At 60.9% G+C, this 12,745-nt stretch overlaps 2 protein-coding genes across 3 annotated transcripts; both read left to right on the top strand.

Moving 5' to 3' along the window:
- Positions 1–498: 498 nt before the first annotated feature.
- Positions 499–3,182, top strand: CTSK (cathepsin K). Its single transcript, XM_068414641.1, has 8 exons — positions 499–739; positions 1,463–1,589; positions 1,710–1,832; positions 1,931–2,086; positions 2,157–2,375; positions 2,472–2,637; positions 2,783–2,888; positions 2,967–3,182. Exons 1-8 carry the CDS (start codon positions 732–734, stop codon positions 3,064–3,066), a joined length of 1,005 nt encoding a protein of 334 aa, XP_068270742.1. The 5' UTR covers positions 499–731; the 3' UTR covers positions 3,067–3,182.
- Positions 3,183–5,834: 2,652 nt separating this feature from the next.
- Positions 5,835–11,002, top strand: CTSS (cathepsin S). Of its 2 annotated transcripts, XM_068414614.1 has the most exons (8): positions 5,835–6,100; positions 6,693–6,897; positions 7,101–7,223; positions 7,913–8,062; positions 8,140–8,364; positions 9,442–9,607; positions 9,849–9,951; positions 10,537–11,002. In XM_068414614.1, exons 2-8 carry the CDS (start codon positions 6,772–6,774, stop codon positions 10,634–10,636), a joined length of 993 nt encoding a protein of 330 aa, XP_068270715.1. In that variant the 5' UTR covers positions 5,835–6,100; positions 6,693–6,771; the 3' UTR covers positions 10,637–11,002. The 2 variants fall into 2 exon arrangements, with proteins under 2 accessions (XP_068270715.1, XP_068270716.1); XM_068414615.1 differs by lacking the exon at positions 5,835–6,100 and having other exon boundaries at positions 6,648–6,897.
- The last annotated feature ends 1,743 nt before the right edge of the window (positions 11,003–12,745 follow it).

Here is a 12,745-nt window from a genome sequence, read left to right as displayed (position 1 = left end):
CCCCTGGGACAAGGGACTGATGCCACTGGGTCACACTGGGGCCTTCCAGGCAGTGACAAGGTTTTCTGACTCGTCCCGGCGGGCGCCTCGTGATGAGGTGCCCGTCACCGCAGAAAGCACCGTCTGGCCCCGCTCCCTTGCGGTGTCACTGCCTGGGGTGGGGGACAAGCCTCTGCCCCCCAATCCTGCACTGAGAGGAGGTGGCAGGGGAAGCAGTCCTGGGTTGGGGACATTGGGGACAGAGATGAGGTCCTGTCCTCTGCTCCAGACATCCCACAATGCCCCCGAGGTGCTGGGGAGGGTCTAATCCTGCCACATGCCTCTCCTGAAGCAGTGGGTGCTCAGCCCTCCCTGGGGTGCTGGGGGGGATCGTGGGCCTCCCTCTACCACGGGGCAGGCGGGTGTCCCCAGGGCAGGACTGTGGGACAAGGAGGTGTCTCCAGGGTGGGATGCTGGGGCAGGGGGACATCCCTGGGGCAGGGGGGTGTCCCCAGGGCAGGATCCGGAGCCGCTGGCCCTCGAGCCAGGCCTGATTCAGCATCACGTGAAGCCGGGGGGGAGCCGCTGCTGCATCCCCCTGTCTCCTCCTCCTCCCTCCCGCCCTGTGTAGACTCGGGCAGTTGCCAAATTTTTCCAGCTGCCTCTAAACTTCCTCAATCCAGCGGCATAAAAGGGACGCGGCACCCGCATCCCTCGGTCCCGGACTGCGCCCTCCTCCCGCCGACAGCACGATGCTGCGGTAAGCGAGTGGGTGGGGGTCCCGTGGGTGGGCAGCAGAGCTCGGGGGGGGGCCTTGCTGGGGCAGTTGGGGGGGATTTTGCCCCCAGGGAAACAGACCCTAGTGGGAGCAGGGGGGAGTTGGGCCCTATGTGGCAGCGTCAGGACCCACAGAGGTGTGAAAGGGGAAACTGAGGCACGGAGCAGGGTTGTGGGCTGGGCTGGCATCCCCATCCCTGGGGGAACGGTGGGTGGTGGGGGCGAGTTGATAAAGCAAGGGGGGGCAGGATGCCTGGGTGCCCCCCTGCCCACCCCCCTGCTCCATGGACCCCAACACTCGGTTTCCCCCCGGCCTGGGGCTGCGGGGAAGGCGCCGCCGGCGCGGTAATGGGAACCAGCTGTCCCGGCTCATGTGATGCCTGCGCCCGCCCAGCGCTGCCCGCGGCGGGGTCCCGGCCCCAAAGCGGGGTGGGGTCCTGGCCCCACACCAGGGTGGGCAGGGGGTGCTGGTTCCCATGGCCTGTTAATGGCGGGGGGGGGATACAGGGCTCTGGTCTCCCCCAGCCCATTAACAGGGTGGCTGTGGGGTCCCAGTTCCTCCATAACGGGGTGTGTGGGGTCGCCCATAGCCTGGAAATGGGACGGACACGGGGTCCCAGTCCCCTACAGCCCGACATGGTCGTGGGCACGGGGTCCTGTCCCCCACCCAGCCCTCCCAGGCTCAGTCTCTGTCCCCGTCCCCCAGGATGTGGTGGCCCACGCTGCTGGCCCTGCTGGTCCCCGCGGTGGTGGCCCAGCTGCACCCCGAGCGGGAGCTGGACACGCAGTGGGACCTGTGGAAGAAAACCTACCGCAAGCAGTACAACGGCAAGGTAGGGCAGAGCCCTGGGGGCCACCCTGGTGACGTCCCCATGGGGCTGGTGTCCCCACGGCGGTGGTGGGGGCCGCGGGCAGGACCCCTCCGCCCAGCGCCGTCTCGCCCCGTGGTGCAGGCGGACGAGGTGGCGCGGAGGCTGATCTGGGAGAAGAACCTCAAGTACATCAACACCCACAACCTGGAGCACGCGCTGGGCGCCCACACCTTCCAGCTGGCCATGAACCACCTGGGTGACATGGTGAGTGTCACCGGGGGGGGACGGCAATGGGGCTGAGCGCCCTTGGGTGCTGCACTTGCCCCAGGGCTGCGCCCACCCACCCCGGGCTCCTTCCCCAGACCAGCGAGGAGGTGGTGAGGACGATGACGGGCTTGAAGGTGCCCCGTGGCCACCCGCGCCGCAACGAGACACTCTACGTCCCCGACTGGACCCAGAGAGCCCCGGCTGCCGTGGACTGGAGGAGGAAAGGCTACGTGACACCCGTCAAGAACCAGGTAAGCAGGGTGCTCCCGGGGGTGCCCAGAGTGGGCTGACACCCCGGTGTCACCCGCCGTGTCCCTGCAGGGCCAGTGCGGCTCCTGCTGGGCTTTCAGCTCGGTGGGCGCGCTGGAGGGGCAGCTGAAGCGGCAGACGGGGAAGCTGCTGGCCCTCAGCCCCCAAAACCTGGTGGACTGCGTGGCCAACAACGACGGCTGCGGCGGCGGCTACATGACCAACGCCTTCGAGTACGTGCGGCAGAACCGCGGCATCGACTCGGAGGACGCCTACCCCTACATCGGCCAGGTCTGGGGCTGGGCCAGGGGGGGAGGTCCCCATCCGCTCCCCCCCCTGACTGCCACCCCATCCCCGTCCCACCGTGACCTTGCTGGTCCCACGCAGGACGAGAGCTGCATGTACAACCCCACCGGGAAGGCGGCCAAGTGCCGCGGCTACCGGGAGATCCCCCCAGGCAACGAGAAGGCTTTGAAGAGAGCCGTGGCCCGGATCGGACCCGTCTCCGTGGGCATCGATGCCAGCCTGCCCTCCTTCCAGTTCTACAGCCGCGGTGAGGGGCTGGGGGGTGAAAACAGCCCCCTGGTGCCCGCTGGCCATGAGGCAGCTCAGGGAAACTGAGGCACGGGGCAGCTCAGGGAAACTGAGGCACGGCCGGGTGGTTTATCCCGAGCGTAACCATCCGCCCTGTCCCCCAGGCGTGTACTACGACGAGAGCTGCAACGCCGAGAACATCAACCACGCGATGCTGGCGGTGGGCTACGGCACGCAGAAGGGCACCAAGCACTGGATCATCAAGAACAGGTACGGGGGGCGGCGGGGGCTGCCCTTGGCCGTGGCGGGGGCTGCCGGCGGCTCAGGCTCTGCCTTCCCTCCCCGCAGCTGGGGCGAGGAGTGGGGCAACAAGGGCTACGTCCTCCTGGCCCGCAACATGAACAACGCCTGCGGTATCGCCAACCTCGCCAGCTTCCCCAAGATGTGAGCGCTGCCTTCCCCACTGCCCTGCACCCAGACTCTGTGCCCCTGCGCTCCGGGATCTCCGCGTCCCCGAGAGAAGGGGACGACTTTATTTTTAAAATAAACACCGTTGGGAATAAACCCTGGGGCTGGTTCACGCCGGGCTGTCGTGGTGGGATGGGGCTGGGGTGGGGGGGGAAGGTCCTTCCCTTTGCCGAGGGGCTGGGGCCATGAAGGACCAGAAACTGATGATCAAATGGGGCCAGCTTGGGGAGAGAAAGACGCTGCTGGGGTCTGTTTGCGAATTCCCAGCTGGTTTTGGGGGAGCCCTGAAGCAGGATGAAGAAATAGGAGAGGAAAAGGAGGAGGAAGGAAGCGGAGCGATGCCCAAAGGGCTTGGGGGGTGCTGCGGCACCGTGGCTTCGGGGTGAACGTTTGTGCCGGGGTTGGGTGGTGTTTTGCAGCCCGAACCCCCGGGTGTCCCCAAAAACCCAAACCCGAGTGCTGCTTTGAATGAAACACTGAAAAATGACTGCAGGGGCAAGCCCCAAGGGGAAGGGAAGGTGGTGTCGGCCTTAAAAATTCACGCAAAAAAAAGTTTAAACGCTTAAAAATCAGTTTCTTTTTCCCCGCTTGCACCCACATGGGTGGCGAAGGGCCCGGCTGGGTGATGGAGAGGATGAGGGATGTGGATTAATGCATCACGGCCTGCTGGGATTGCACCATTTTGGGGTTGTTTGAGACCAGAACACTCTGAAAAGAAAAGAAAATGGGAGAATTCCCTTGTTTGCCGGCTCCCGGCCCCAGCAAGTGGAGGGACCCCCTCGCACCCCCGTGCCACCCCTCGTTCCTGGTGCCCAGCACTGGTGACGCCTCCCAGAGAGTGAATTCAATTCCCATTTGGGCAGGGACCGAGGACGAGGTGTCCAAAGGCTGTTCCCGAACGCCCCCGGGGTCTCGGCCATGCCCCGAGCTGCTCCCGGGCGGTGAATCGTGCCGTGCCCGGCACCGGCTCTGTGGAGGGGAGGGCTATGGGCTTGTGGAAACGGGGATGGCAAACGCAGCCACAGCTTCTCCTCTCCCCCTCTGCTCCCAGGGGCACCCCGAAGGTCTCAGTTGTGCCGGCCACGCGCCTTCAGGTGCCCATCACCTTCCTTTAGGGCTTCAGGGCTCAGCTCCGGCACCACCGCGGCGCCAAGGGCCCTTGATCGACCCCTGTAAGGTCAAGCTGGGGAAGGGTCTGGAGGGTCTGACCTGCGAGGAACGGCTGAGGGAGCCGGGGGTGTTTAGCCTGGAGAAGAGGAGGCTCAGAGGTGACCTTAGTGCAGTCTACAACTACCTGAAGGGAGGTTGGAGCGGGGTGGGAGTCGGCCTCTTCTCCCAGGCAACCAGCGATAGGACAAGAGGACACAGCCTCAAGCTTGGCCAGGGGAGGTTCAGGTTGGCCATTAGGAAGCATTTCTTCTCAGCAAGGGTCATTAGACACTGGAAGGGGCTGCCCAGGGAGGTGGTGGAGTCACCATCTCTGGAGGGGTTTAAGACAAGACTGGACATGGCCCTTAGTGCCCTGGTCTAGTTGCCATGGTGGTGTCAGGGCCATGGTTAGCCCCTTGCGCTAAAATGGGTTAGTGAATGTTTTTCTTCACTCTTTAAAATGCAGAACAAGAGGAAACAAAGTGTTGCAATGGAGCAGTGCTGCTCTGACAGAAACATCTCTGGATAAAAACCCGGCGGTGTCAGCAAAGCCGCGCTCGGCAGCTGCAAACCATCATCTCTTAAAAACAACAACAAAAAACCCGACTGTGGGCAGTTCTGTCAGCAAAGCTCCTTTGTGCTCACGTCAGGGCTGGTCTAAACCCACCAGCTCCCTCCTCCATCGCTCATCTTGGCATTGGTAGGATTTAAAAAAAAAAAAAAAAGTATTTTTAATGCACAAACTGGATTCACACACCTTGATCTGGTATTTCCCTGCTGGCTTTGACTCGCTCCAGCACACAGAAAATAAGTGGGTTTCCTCTCCTTGCCCACAGAGGAGTCAGTGGCAGCGAAGTCTGGCAGGGAAGCAGGCAGGAGGTGCAGCCTTTTTGGGCAAAAAAGTGCGAATTTGGCTATTGCTGCGGCTGGGGAGGAAGGGAGTTGAAAAAAAAATTTGAAAAATTAAAAAAAAAAAGGGTGGGGAGAGAAAAAAGAGTGTGGGGCTGGCAGGGGCGGAGGCAGCTGATTTTTATCTAATTTTTGCTTCTTCAGCTGCATCCTCCAAGCCCTCGACATGGTTTTCCTTCCTCCTCCTCTCTCCGGAGATGGTTTCTCGCAGCCATTTTCTGTCCCGTGGTGGGAAACGCGCCCTCCTGCCCCGCTGCCCTCGGTGGGGACCCGGAGGCTGCCCCGGGGGGAGCCCGGGGTGCGATTTCCAGGCACCCGGCGGCTTCGCTGGCTGCGGTGGGATGTGCATTGAAGGTGTCTCCAGCTGCCAGCTCCGCTCCACCCCATGGCTGCGTTCACACCGTGTCCTCCCCTCTGTGCTGCCCCACAGAAAGGTGAATAAATGTGATTTATTATTATTTTTTTTCCCCCCACAAGGGTTGGTCAGTGCAGCGGCGCGGGGGGAGCTCAGGTCTACCCAGTTCCAGCCAGCAGCGAGGCTCCGTGCTTGGCCTCATCCTGCCTCAGCTCAGCACCAAGTCATAAAAATGCAGAAGTCCCATGGGAGGAGCGTGACCCCGACTCCTGCCTGCTGGCCCCGCAGAGACGAGAGCCTCGCTGTTAATTTTTGGGGTGCTGGAAGAAGGAAACTCTCACCTGGAACCGTTTTCTGAGGGTCCTGCTGGAAATAACCCCGTGACCGGCCCGGCGAGCCCGGTGCCCAGCTAAGTGAAAACGAAATCAGAGCATTTCCTCATTTCCTGACTCGTGATTTGTCCCACGACTCGCAGCCGCCGTGTGCCAGAGGTCCTGGGCGTCCCGGCACTGGGGACGCTCCGGATCTGTCCCCAGCATCCCCCTACCCACCCTGTGGGCAGCGGAGCGTCGGTGCCCAGCACCCGGAGAAGCCCTTTCAGGTACGTCAGGGGCATTTTCTAACCCCTCTGGGAGGGCTGAGCTTTGAGGAAGTAAAGCTGAAGGAACAATATTTTTATGATGTTGACTCTGACTCCATCTTCTCTCTCACCTCCTCCAAGCCCTCTCAGGGCCATCGCCCGCAGCCGCCCGTCCTCGGGAGCTGGGGGGCATCGCTTGGATAAAAATAGGATTTTTTTTGTTGTTTTTTAAGGTGCTGGAAAACACAGGTTTGTCCCTAGAGCCGCCTGCCCGGGCGATGTGTAACCCTCCCGCGGGGCAGGGTTCTGGGGCAGGGTGGAACCGTGAGACGAGGCGCCTGGATGTGTCCCTGCGTGTTGGTGTCCGCGCAGGCAGGGCTTCGGCCCGGCGGAGATTGTCCCCCCCGAGGGCAGTTTCTGAGTCCTGGGTGGGATTTCTCGTGCCATCTCGCAGGGTTGGGAGCAGCAGGGGGTACCCTTTGTCTGGGCGGGCAGGACGGGACGTGGTGGCATCACCTGGTGTGGACACCCCGTGAAGGGCAATACCGGGGAGTCCGGGTCAGGGATGTCATCACCCTCCTGCCTCCCTGACCAAACCGGATTTGTCACTAAGGGGTCAAGCGCGGCTCTGCGCCCTCGGCTCCCGGCGTGCGTGCCGCGTCGCTCCCACTGCCCCGTTCCAGCGGAGCGGGATGAAGCTGGTGGCTTCCATCACCTTCCTGGCCGCGCTCGCGGTGGCACTGGGACACCCTGACCCCGCGCTGGACTGGCACTGGCAGCTCTGGAAGAAAACCTACGGCAAGGTGTATCGCCACGAGGTACGGGCGGCTCGGGGGGGACGGAGGCGGCTCGGGGTGCTGGCGTGGTGGGTGCTGCTCTGGTGTGACCAGTGGGGAGAGCAGCCGACGGCGCTTCGGAGCACGGGGGTGGTTTGGCTCCTGACAGCCTTTGGGGGGATAAACCGGGGTGAAACGGCTGCGGGGGCTGCGGGTCCACGGCACGAGGCTGCGCTTGGTTTCAGAGCGAGGAAGGGGACCGGCGCGCGACGTGGGAGAGGAACCTGCGGCTCGTGACGCTGCACAACCTGGAGCGCTCCCTGGGGCTGCACTCCTACGAGCTGGGCATGAACCACCTGGGAGACATGGTGGGTGCCGGCCGCGCGGCGGGGAGGGGGCTGCTTTGTCTCTAATTACCCGCGAGGTTGATTTAATGAGGAATATGAGTGGGTCAGGGGTGGAGAAACAACCAACAGCCCTTCTCGGCCTGTCCTCTTCTCGTGGACTCCAGCAGCCGTGGAGGAACTGCTCAGACATTCCTGTGCTGGAGCTGCTGGCGTGAGGCAATCGGGTGTGAGGAAATAACCCTTAATGCCGCGTTTGGGGCGCACGGACTCGCTCCTCGTCATCACATATATTTGCAAATCATCCCCCTTCGACGTCCCCAGCTCGTGGTGGTGGCTGACGGAACGCCCCAGCTCGTAGGGATCTTCGGTGCTGGAGTTGGGCTTTGTGTTTCCTTTTTCTTGCCCTTTCCGATGAGCGGCTAGAAAATAAATGTAAAAAATAACACGCCAAGGCTGCCCAGGGAGGTGGGGGAGTCACCGTCTCTGGAGGGGTTTGAGAAAAGACTGGACATGGCCCTTAGTGCCCTGGTCTAGTTGACGTGGTGGTGTCAGGGCCATGGTTGGACTCGATGAGCCCAGAGGGCTCTTCCAACCTGAGTGATTCTGTGACTCCCCAAACCTGCTGACTCTTGCAGCAAGGGAAAGCCCCCTCCAACACACCCAGTTGACTTCCAAGGACATCACGAGCTGATCTTTTCTGTTCCCACCAGACCAGTGAGGAAGTGGCAGCTCTGTTAACTGGGCTGAACGTCGCTCCTCGGCCAAACCGGGCCCCCACGTACCGACGGCAGCGCGGCAGCGAGGTCCCGGACACGGTGGACTGGAGGGAGAAGGGGTGCGTCACGGAGGTGAAGAACCAGGTGAGAAGCTCTCCCTGAGCCCCTCCGGGTCTGGGCTCCGTGGGGCAGCGTCTGAGCGTCTCCGGGGGGTTTCGCAGGGTGCCTGCGGGTCGTGCTGGGCGTTCAGCGCCGTGGGAGCCCTCGAAGCCCAGGTGAAGCTGAAGACGGGGAAGCTGGTGTCCCTGAGCACCCAGAACCTCGTCGACTGCTCCGTGATGTACGGGAACAAGGGCTGCAGCGGGGGTTTCATGACCAACGCTTTCCAGTACATCATCGACAACGAAGGGATCGACTCGGAAGAGTCCTACCCCTACACGGCTCAGGTGGGCGCCCGACCCGGGCGGCACGTGGAGGCTGCGGGAAAACCCAGGAGCGTGGGAGCAGCACGGCCACCCTCCTCCTCCTCTCCCACCCATTTCTCTCTGTCCTGGTGTCCCCCAGTCTTGTGTCACCTTCTCAGCCTTTGCAGCTGGTTCCTTCACACCCAGGGAAGGGACCTTTAGACTTTTTTTTTTCTCATAGGTGAATGACTGGGCTGGGAGCCAGAATTTCTACCTGTATATTTCTGTCCTACATAAATTATTAGGCAACTTACTACGCAGAAGGGAAAAATGGGGCAGGAGTCCTGGCTCCTGTTCTCACCTCTCTGCGTTGTTCCATCTTCTGTAGGTGAAAAATGGGGTTTTGATATTTCTCCCATTTCAGTGGGCAGAGGGTTCAGGTGAACAATGGTCATAGGATTGGTTTTTATAAGTTGCCTGTGACAGGTGCTGTGTGACTGCTGTGAGGTCCTAAGGAAATAAAGGTCCTAATGCTGAGAGTCTTGGTGGCCAGAGAGAAGAGGTGCCCTGAAGTGACACGGTGTCTTGAAAACACGGTCAATGGAAACAGGTTACAGCGACAGCAGCTCAGTCCAAGAAAGAAAAGTGGAATATAAGTCTTCAAAGTGGAATATCAGTCTTCAAACACGGCTAGGGCAGCCACCGGGGCAAGAGATGTCCAGAGGGAGGAAGAAGCCCTGGGCTTAAGTTACAACAAAATAAATTTAGGTTAAACATGAGTCTTCAGATGGGCAGGAGGAGGAAGCAGGGGCAGTTTCTCTAGGGAAGTGGTACAGGTGTTGTCATCGGAGGTTTCTAGAAATAGGGCAGAGAGTTTTGTTGAAATGGTTTGGCCGCTCTTGCTGTGGGGAAGAGAGATGGCCAAGCCGGGCTCTGCGGGTCCCTCCAGCCAGCCCTTCCACAGTCCTGTGGACAGAAACACAGTGGCCAAAACCAAGCGAAGAACAGGGGGTAGCACAGGGTTAAAGAGGGCTGGTAGGAAACACGTACCTGAAGGTCTTGAGATGTTCCTGGTGATTCCTCACGCTCCTCTTCTCAACTCCCCCTTGTTCCTACCAGAACGGGACGTGTCAGTACAACGCTTCTGCACGAGCCGCCACCTGCTCCCGGTACGTGGAGCTCCCGTACGCCGACGAAGCTGCCCTGAAAGACGCTGTGGCCAACGTTGGCCCTGTCTCTGTTGCCATCGACGCCACCCAGCCCACCTTCTTCTTGTACAGGTCAGGTACGTCCTTCTACCCTGGCGAGCTTCTTCGCAGTCCCCCGTGTCTTTCTGCACGTAAAGCTTATGGAATCTAAATCTGGGTTGGATTTGGCACGTTGGGGCTTAATTCCGAGGTGAGGGCATCAAGGTGACAAAACCTGAGATACCAACGATGGTGACTGCGCTGACTTCAGTCCCGGTGACGACTCCAGGGGCAGGTCTGGGGGTCTGATGACACGTTTCCAAACTCCTTCATTTCCAGGGGTGTACGATGACCCCCGGTGCACGCACGAGGTGAACCACGCCGTCGTCGTCATCGGCTACGGCACCCTGAACGAGAAGGACTACTGGCTCGTGAAAAACAGGTGAGGGCACGGCCGTACGTCGCTGAACGCTCGCGGTCTGTGCGGTCACTGTCTGTGGGGACAGCCTCCTCCTGGGTAACCTCCCACAGAATCAATGAGGTGGGAAGAGCCCTCTGGGCTCATCGAGTCCAACCATGGCCCTGACACCACCATGGCAACTAGACCAGGGCACTAAGGGCCATGTCCAGGCTTTTCTCAAACCCCTCCAGAGATGGTGACTCCCCCACCTCCCTGGGCAGCCCCTGCCAATGGCTAATGACCCTTGCTGAGAAGAAATGCTTCCTAATGTCCAACCTGACCCTCCCCTGGCCAAGCTTGAGGCTGTGTCCTCTTGTCCTGTCGCTGGTTGCCTGGGAGAAGAGGCCATGGCTCAAACAACCTTATAACGACACAGATGAGGGAGATCAGTCGGGTGCTTGTGCAAGGGGGGCTGTTGCAGGGTTAGAAGTCAGTCCTTAAATCTAGAAATCCCACGGCGGGGGTTAATGGGACCACGCTGATGTTGGGGTGTCGATAAAGCCGCCGCTTCGCTTCCAGAAAACTCAATTTAATTTTTCTTGTGTCTTTTGTGTCCTGTCCCAAAAGCTGGGGCGTGCGTTTCGGCGACGAGGGCTACATCCGCATGGCCAGAAACCACGCGAACCACTGCGGCATCGCCAGCTACGCCTCCTACCCGCTCGTCTAGACGGAGCCCGCGCTTCGGAGCGGACCCCCAGGGCATTGGGGCAACGCTGGCGGGGACCTACCGACCGCGGGAACCATCCTCCGGCTCCGTGGGCAACGTCCTCCTGTTCGACCAGCCTGGCTGGGGGGAGCCCTTGGCGGGGGAGGATGTTGGAATTAGGATTTACAGGCACCTCGTGACTTCTTTTTGGGGAAAAATGTTGGTTTGGTTTTTTTTTTTCAGGGTAAAATTGTGATACTGACAGTGATAAGGGAGATCACGCACGGTTGTGGTGGACATCATGGGTTCCTCTCCCCGGTTCGGCACCGTGCGGTGACACAGACATGGGTTTATCTCTGCACGGTGTTGAGGGAACTGCAGAATTTCTCTGAAAAATAAAAGATCAGTTTCACTGTCCAAAAACTTGGTCTGTGAGGGCAGGAGTGGGGGGCAGAGGGGATTTGGGCTGATACCTTCCCCCGGGGAAGGACCTCGCCACGAACGACGTCGGGGATTTGGGAACGGAGGAGCCGGAGCATCGGGGGGAGACCGGGGCTTTGAGGTGAGTTCTCATGATGGTGACATCAAAAGGCTCCATCACCCCCGTGCCCCCCAACCCACCACCCACCACGGCACCGGGGTCCCACCGCAACAGCAAACCTGGCTCTGGAGGGCAAAGGTTTCCACGTTAAACCTCTTGGGTGGGATCACGAGTTCACCAACCCCTTTTCTTCCCATGTTTGTATTTACTGAAGGCTTTAAAAATCGTCTTGTCTTTTTTTTCAGTGAAAACTTGGAGCGTCCCTTTTCTGGGGAGCCACTGCCACCTTGGGGGAGGCGCGGGGATGGACCAGGGCTCCGCCTGCGAGGGGACAGTCGGGAACTCTCAGGTCACCCATCAAAACCCCAAAACGCAGCTGGATTCGAGCTCCCAACCAGTTTCTCGTTGGGTTTTTCAGCCCCTTTTGCCCAAGTGTTGCTCACCCTGATCCGCCGACGGCATCTCCTCGCCGCAGACCCCAGCTCAGTCCTTGGGGGGGTCAAACCCCACCACATCTTCAGCAAAAACCTCGACAACGAAGGGCTGATGGGCCCAGAGCCCCCCGCAGCGGAGGGAGAGAAGATTTTGATTTAACACAAACTGGGGGGCTCTGGGAGGGTAGAGGTGGCACTGGGAGGGTCTTGAGTGGCTCTTGGGGGTCCTGAAGAGCTTTAGGATGTAGTTGGGTGCTCAGCGGGGTTACTGGGAGGCTCTGGGATGGCCCTTGGGAGCTCTGGGGGGTTCGGAGGGCTTGGGGGGGCTCTGAGGGCATAGTGGGGGCACTCGGGGGGTCCCTGGGGGCTTTGGAGGATATGGGGGGGCTCTGGGAGTGAATTTGGGATAGTGGGGGAGTTCTGGTGGGCACTGGGTGACTCTGGGAGGGTCTTGAAGGATACCAAAGGGCTCTGGGAGGGTATTGGGGAAACTGGGAGAGTCCTGGGGGGGGCTCTGGTTACAGTGCCAAAGGCAGCTGGGGGGTCCTGGGTGGCTCTGTGGCACACTGGGGGCTCTGGGAGGGTACTGGGGGGACATGGGGGCTCTGGGGGCAACCAGGATTTGGGCAGGGCTCCAGGGTGGCTTGTGGCTTGGGCCGGGCTCCCGCGGCCCCGTAGAGCCCGGTCTGGGTGCACTGGACCCCGCTCCCAGCGCAGTGGTGGTGGCAGCCGGGAATTTGGTGTTGGTGGGCAGAAACCCGGGGCCGCGCCGGAGCGAACACTGCGCCTTTGTTCCCCGCACAATGTCCCCGAGCCGGGATCCCTCACCCCCTCGCCCGGCCTTCGCTGCCGCCCGCAGCACCCTTTGTTTCAGCCCGGGGGGGGGTTCGGGGCAGCGCTGGTTGGTGCTTCAGCAGCTCTGAGGGGTGCAGGGGCTTCGTGGTGCCGGGTCCGAGGGGTGCGGGATGGAGGTGCCCTCCCCAGGGTGAGGTAAGGCTGCTCCCCCCGCTGTCCGTCTGTCCTGGGGGCTCCGGGGTGAAGGTAACTGGTGCCGGTTACCAGCAACGCACTGGTCTGGGGGGTTTTGGGGAGGAGCTGGTGGGGGACTGGTGTGGGGAGGAGCTGTGTGGTGTCTCTTGTAGTTGTTCTTCTTAC

This window comes from Nyctibius grandis, chromosome 17 (assembly GCF_013368605.1).
Source record: "Nyctibius grandis isolate bNycGra1 chromosome 17, bNycGra1.pri, whole genome shotgun sequence".
In the NCBI taxonomy this organism is placed as follows: domain Eukaryota; kingdom Metazoa; phylum Chordata; class Aves; order Nyctibiiformes; family Nyctibiidae; genus Nyctibius; species Nyctibius grandis.
The sequence above is the reverse complement of the archived record's forward strand: the minus strand, read 5'-3'. Positions and strand labels throughout refer to the sequence as shown.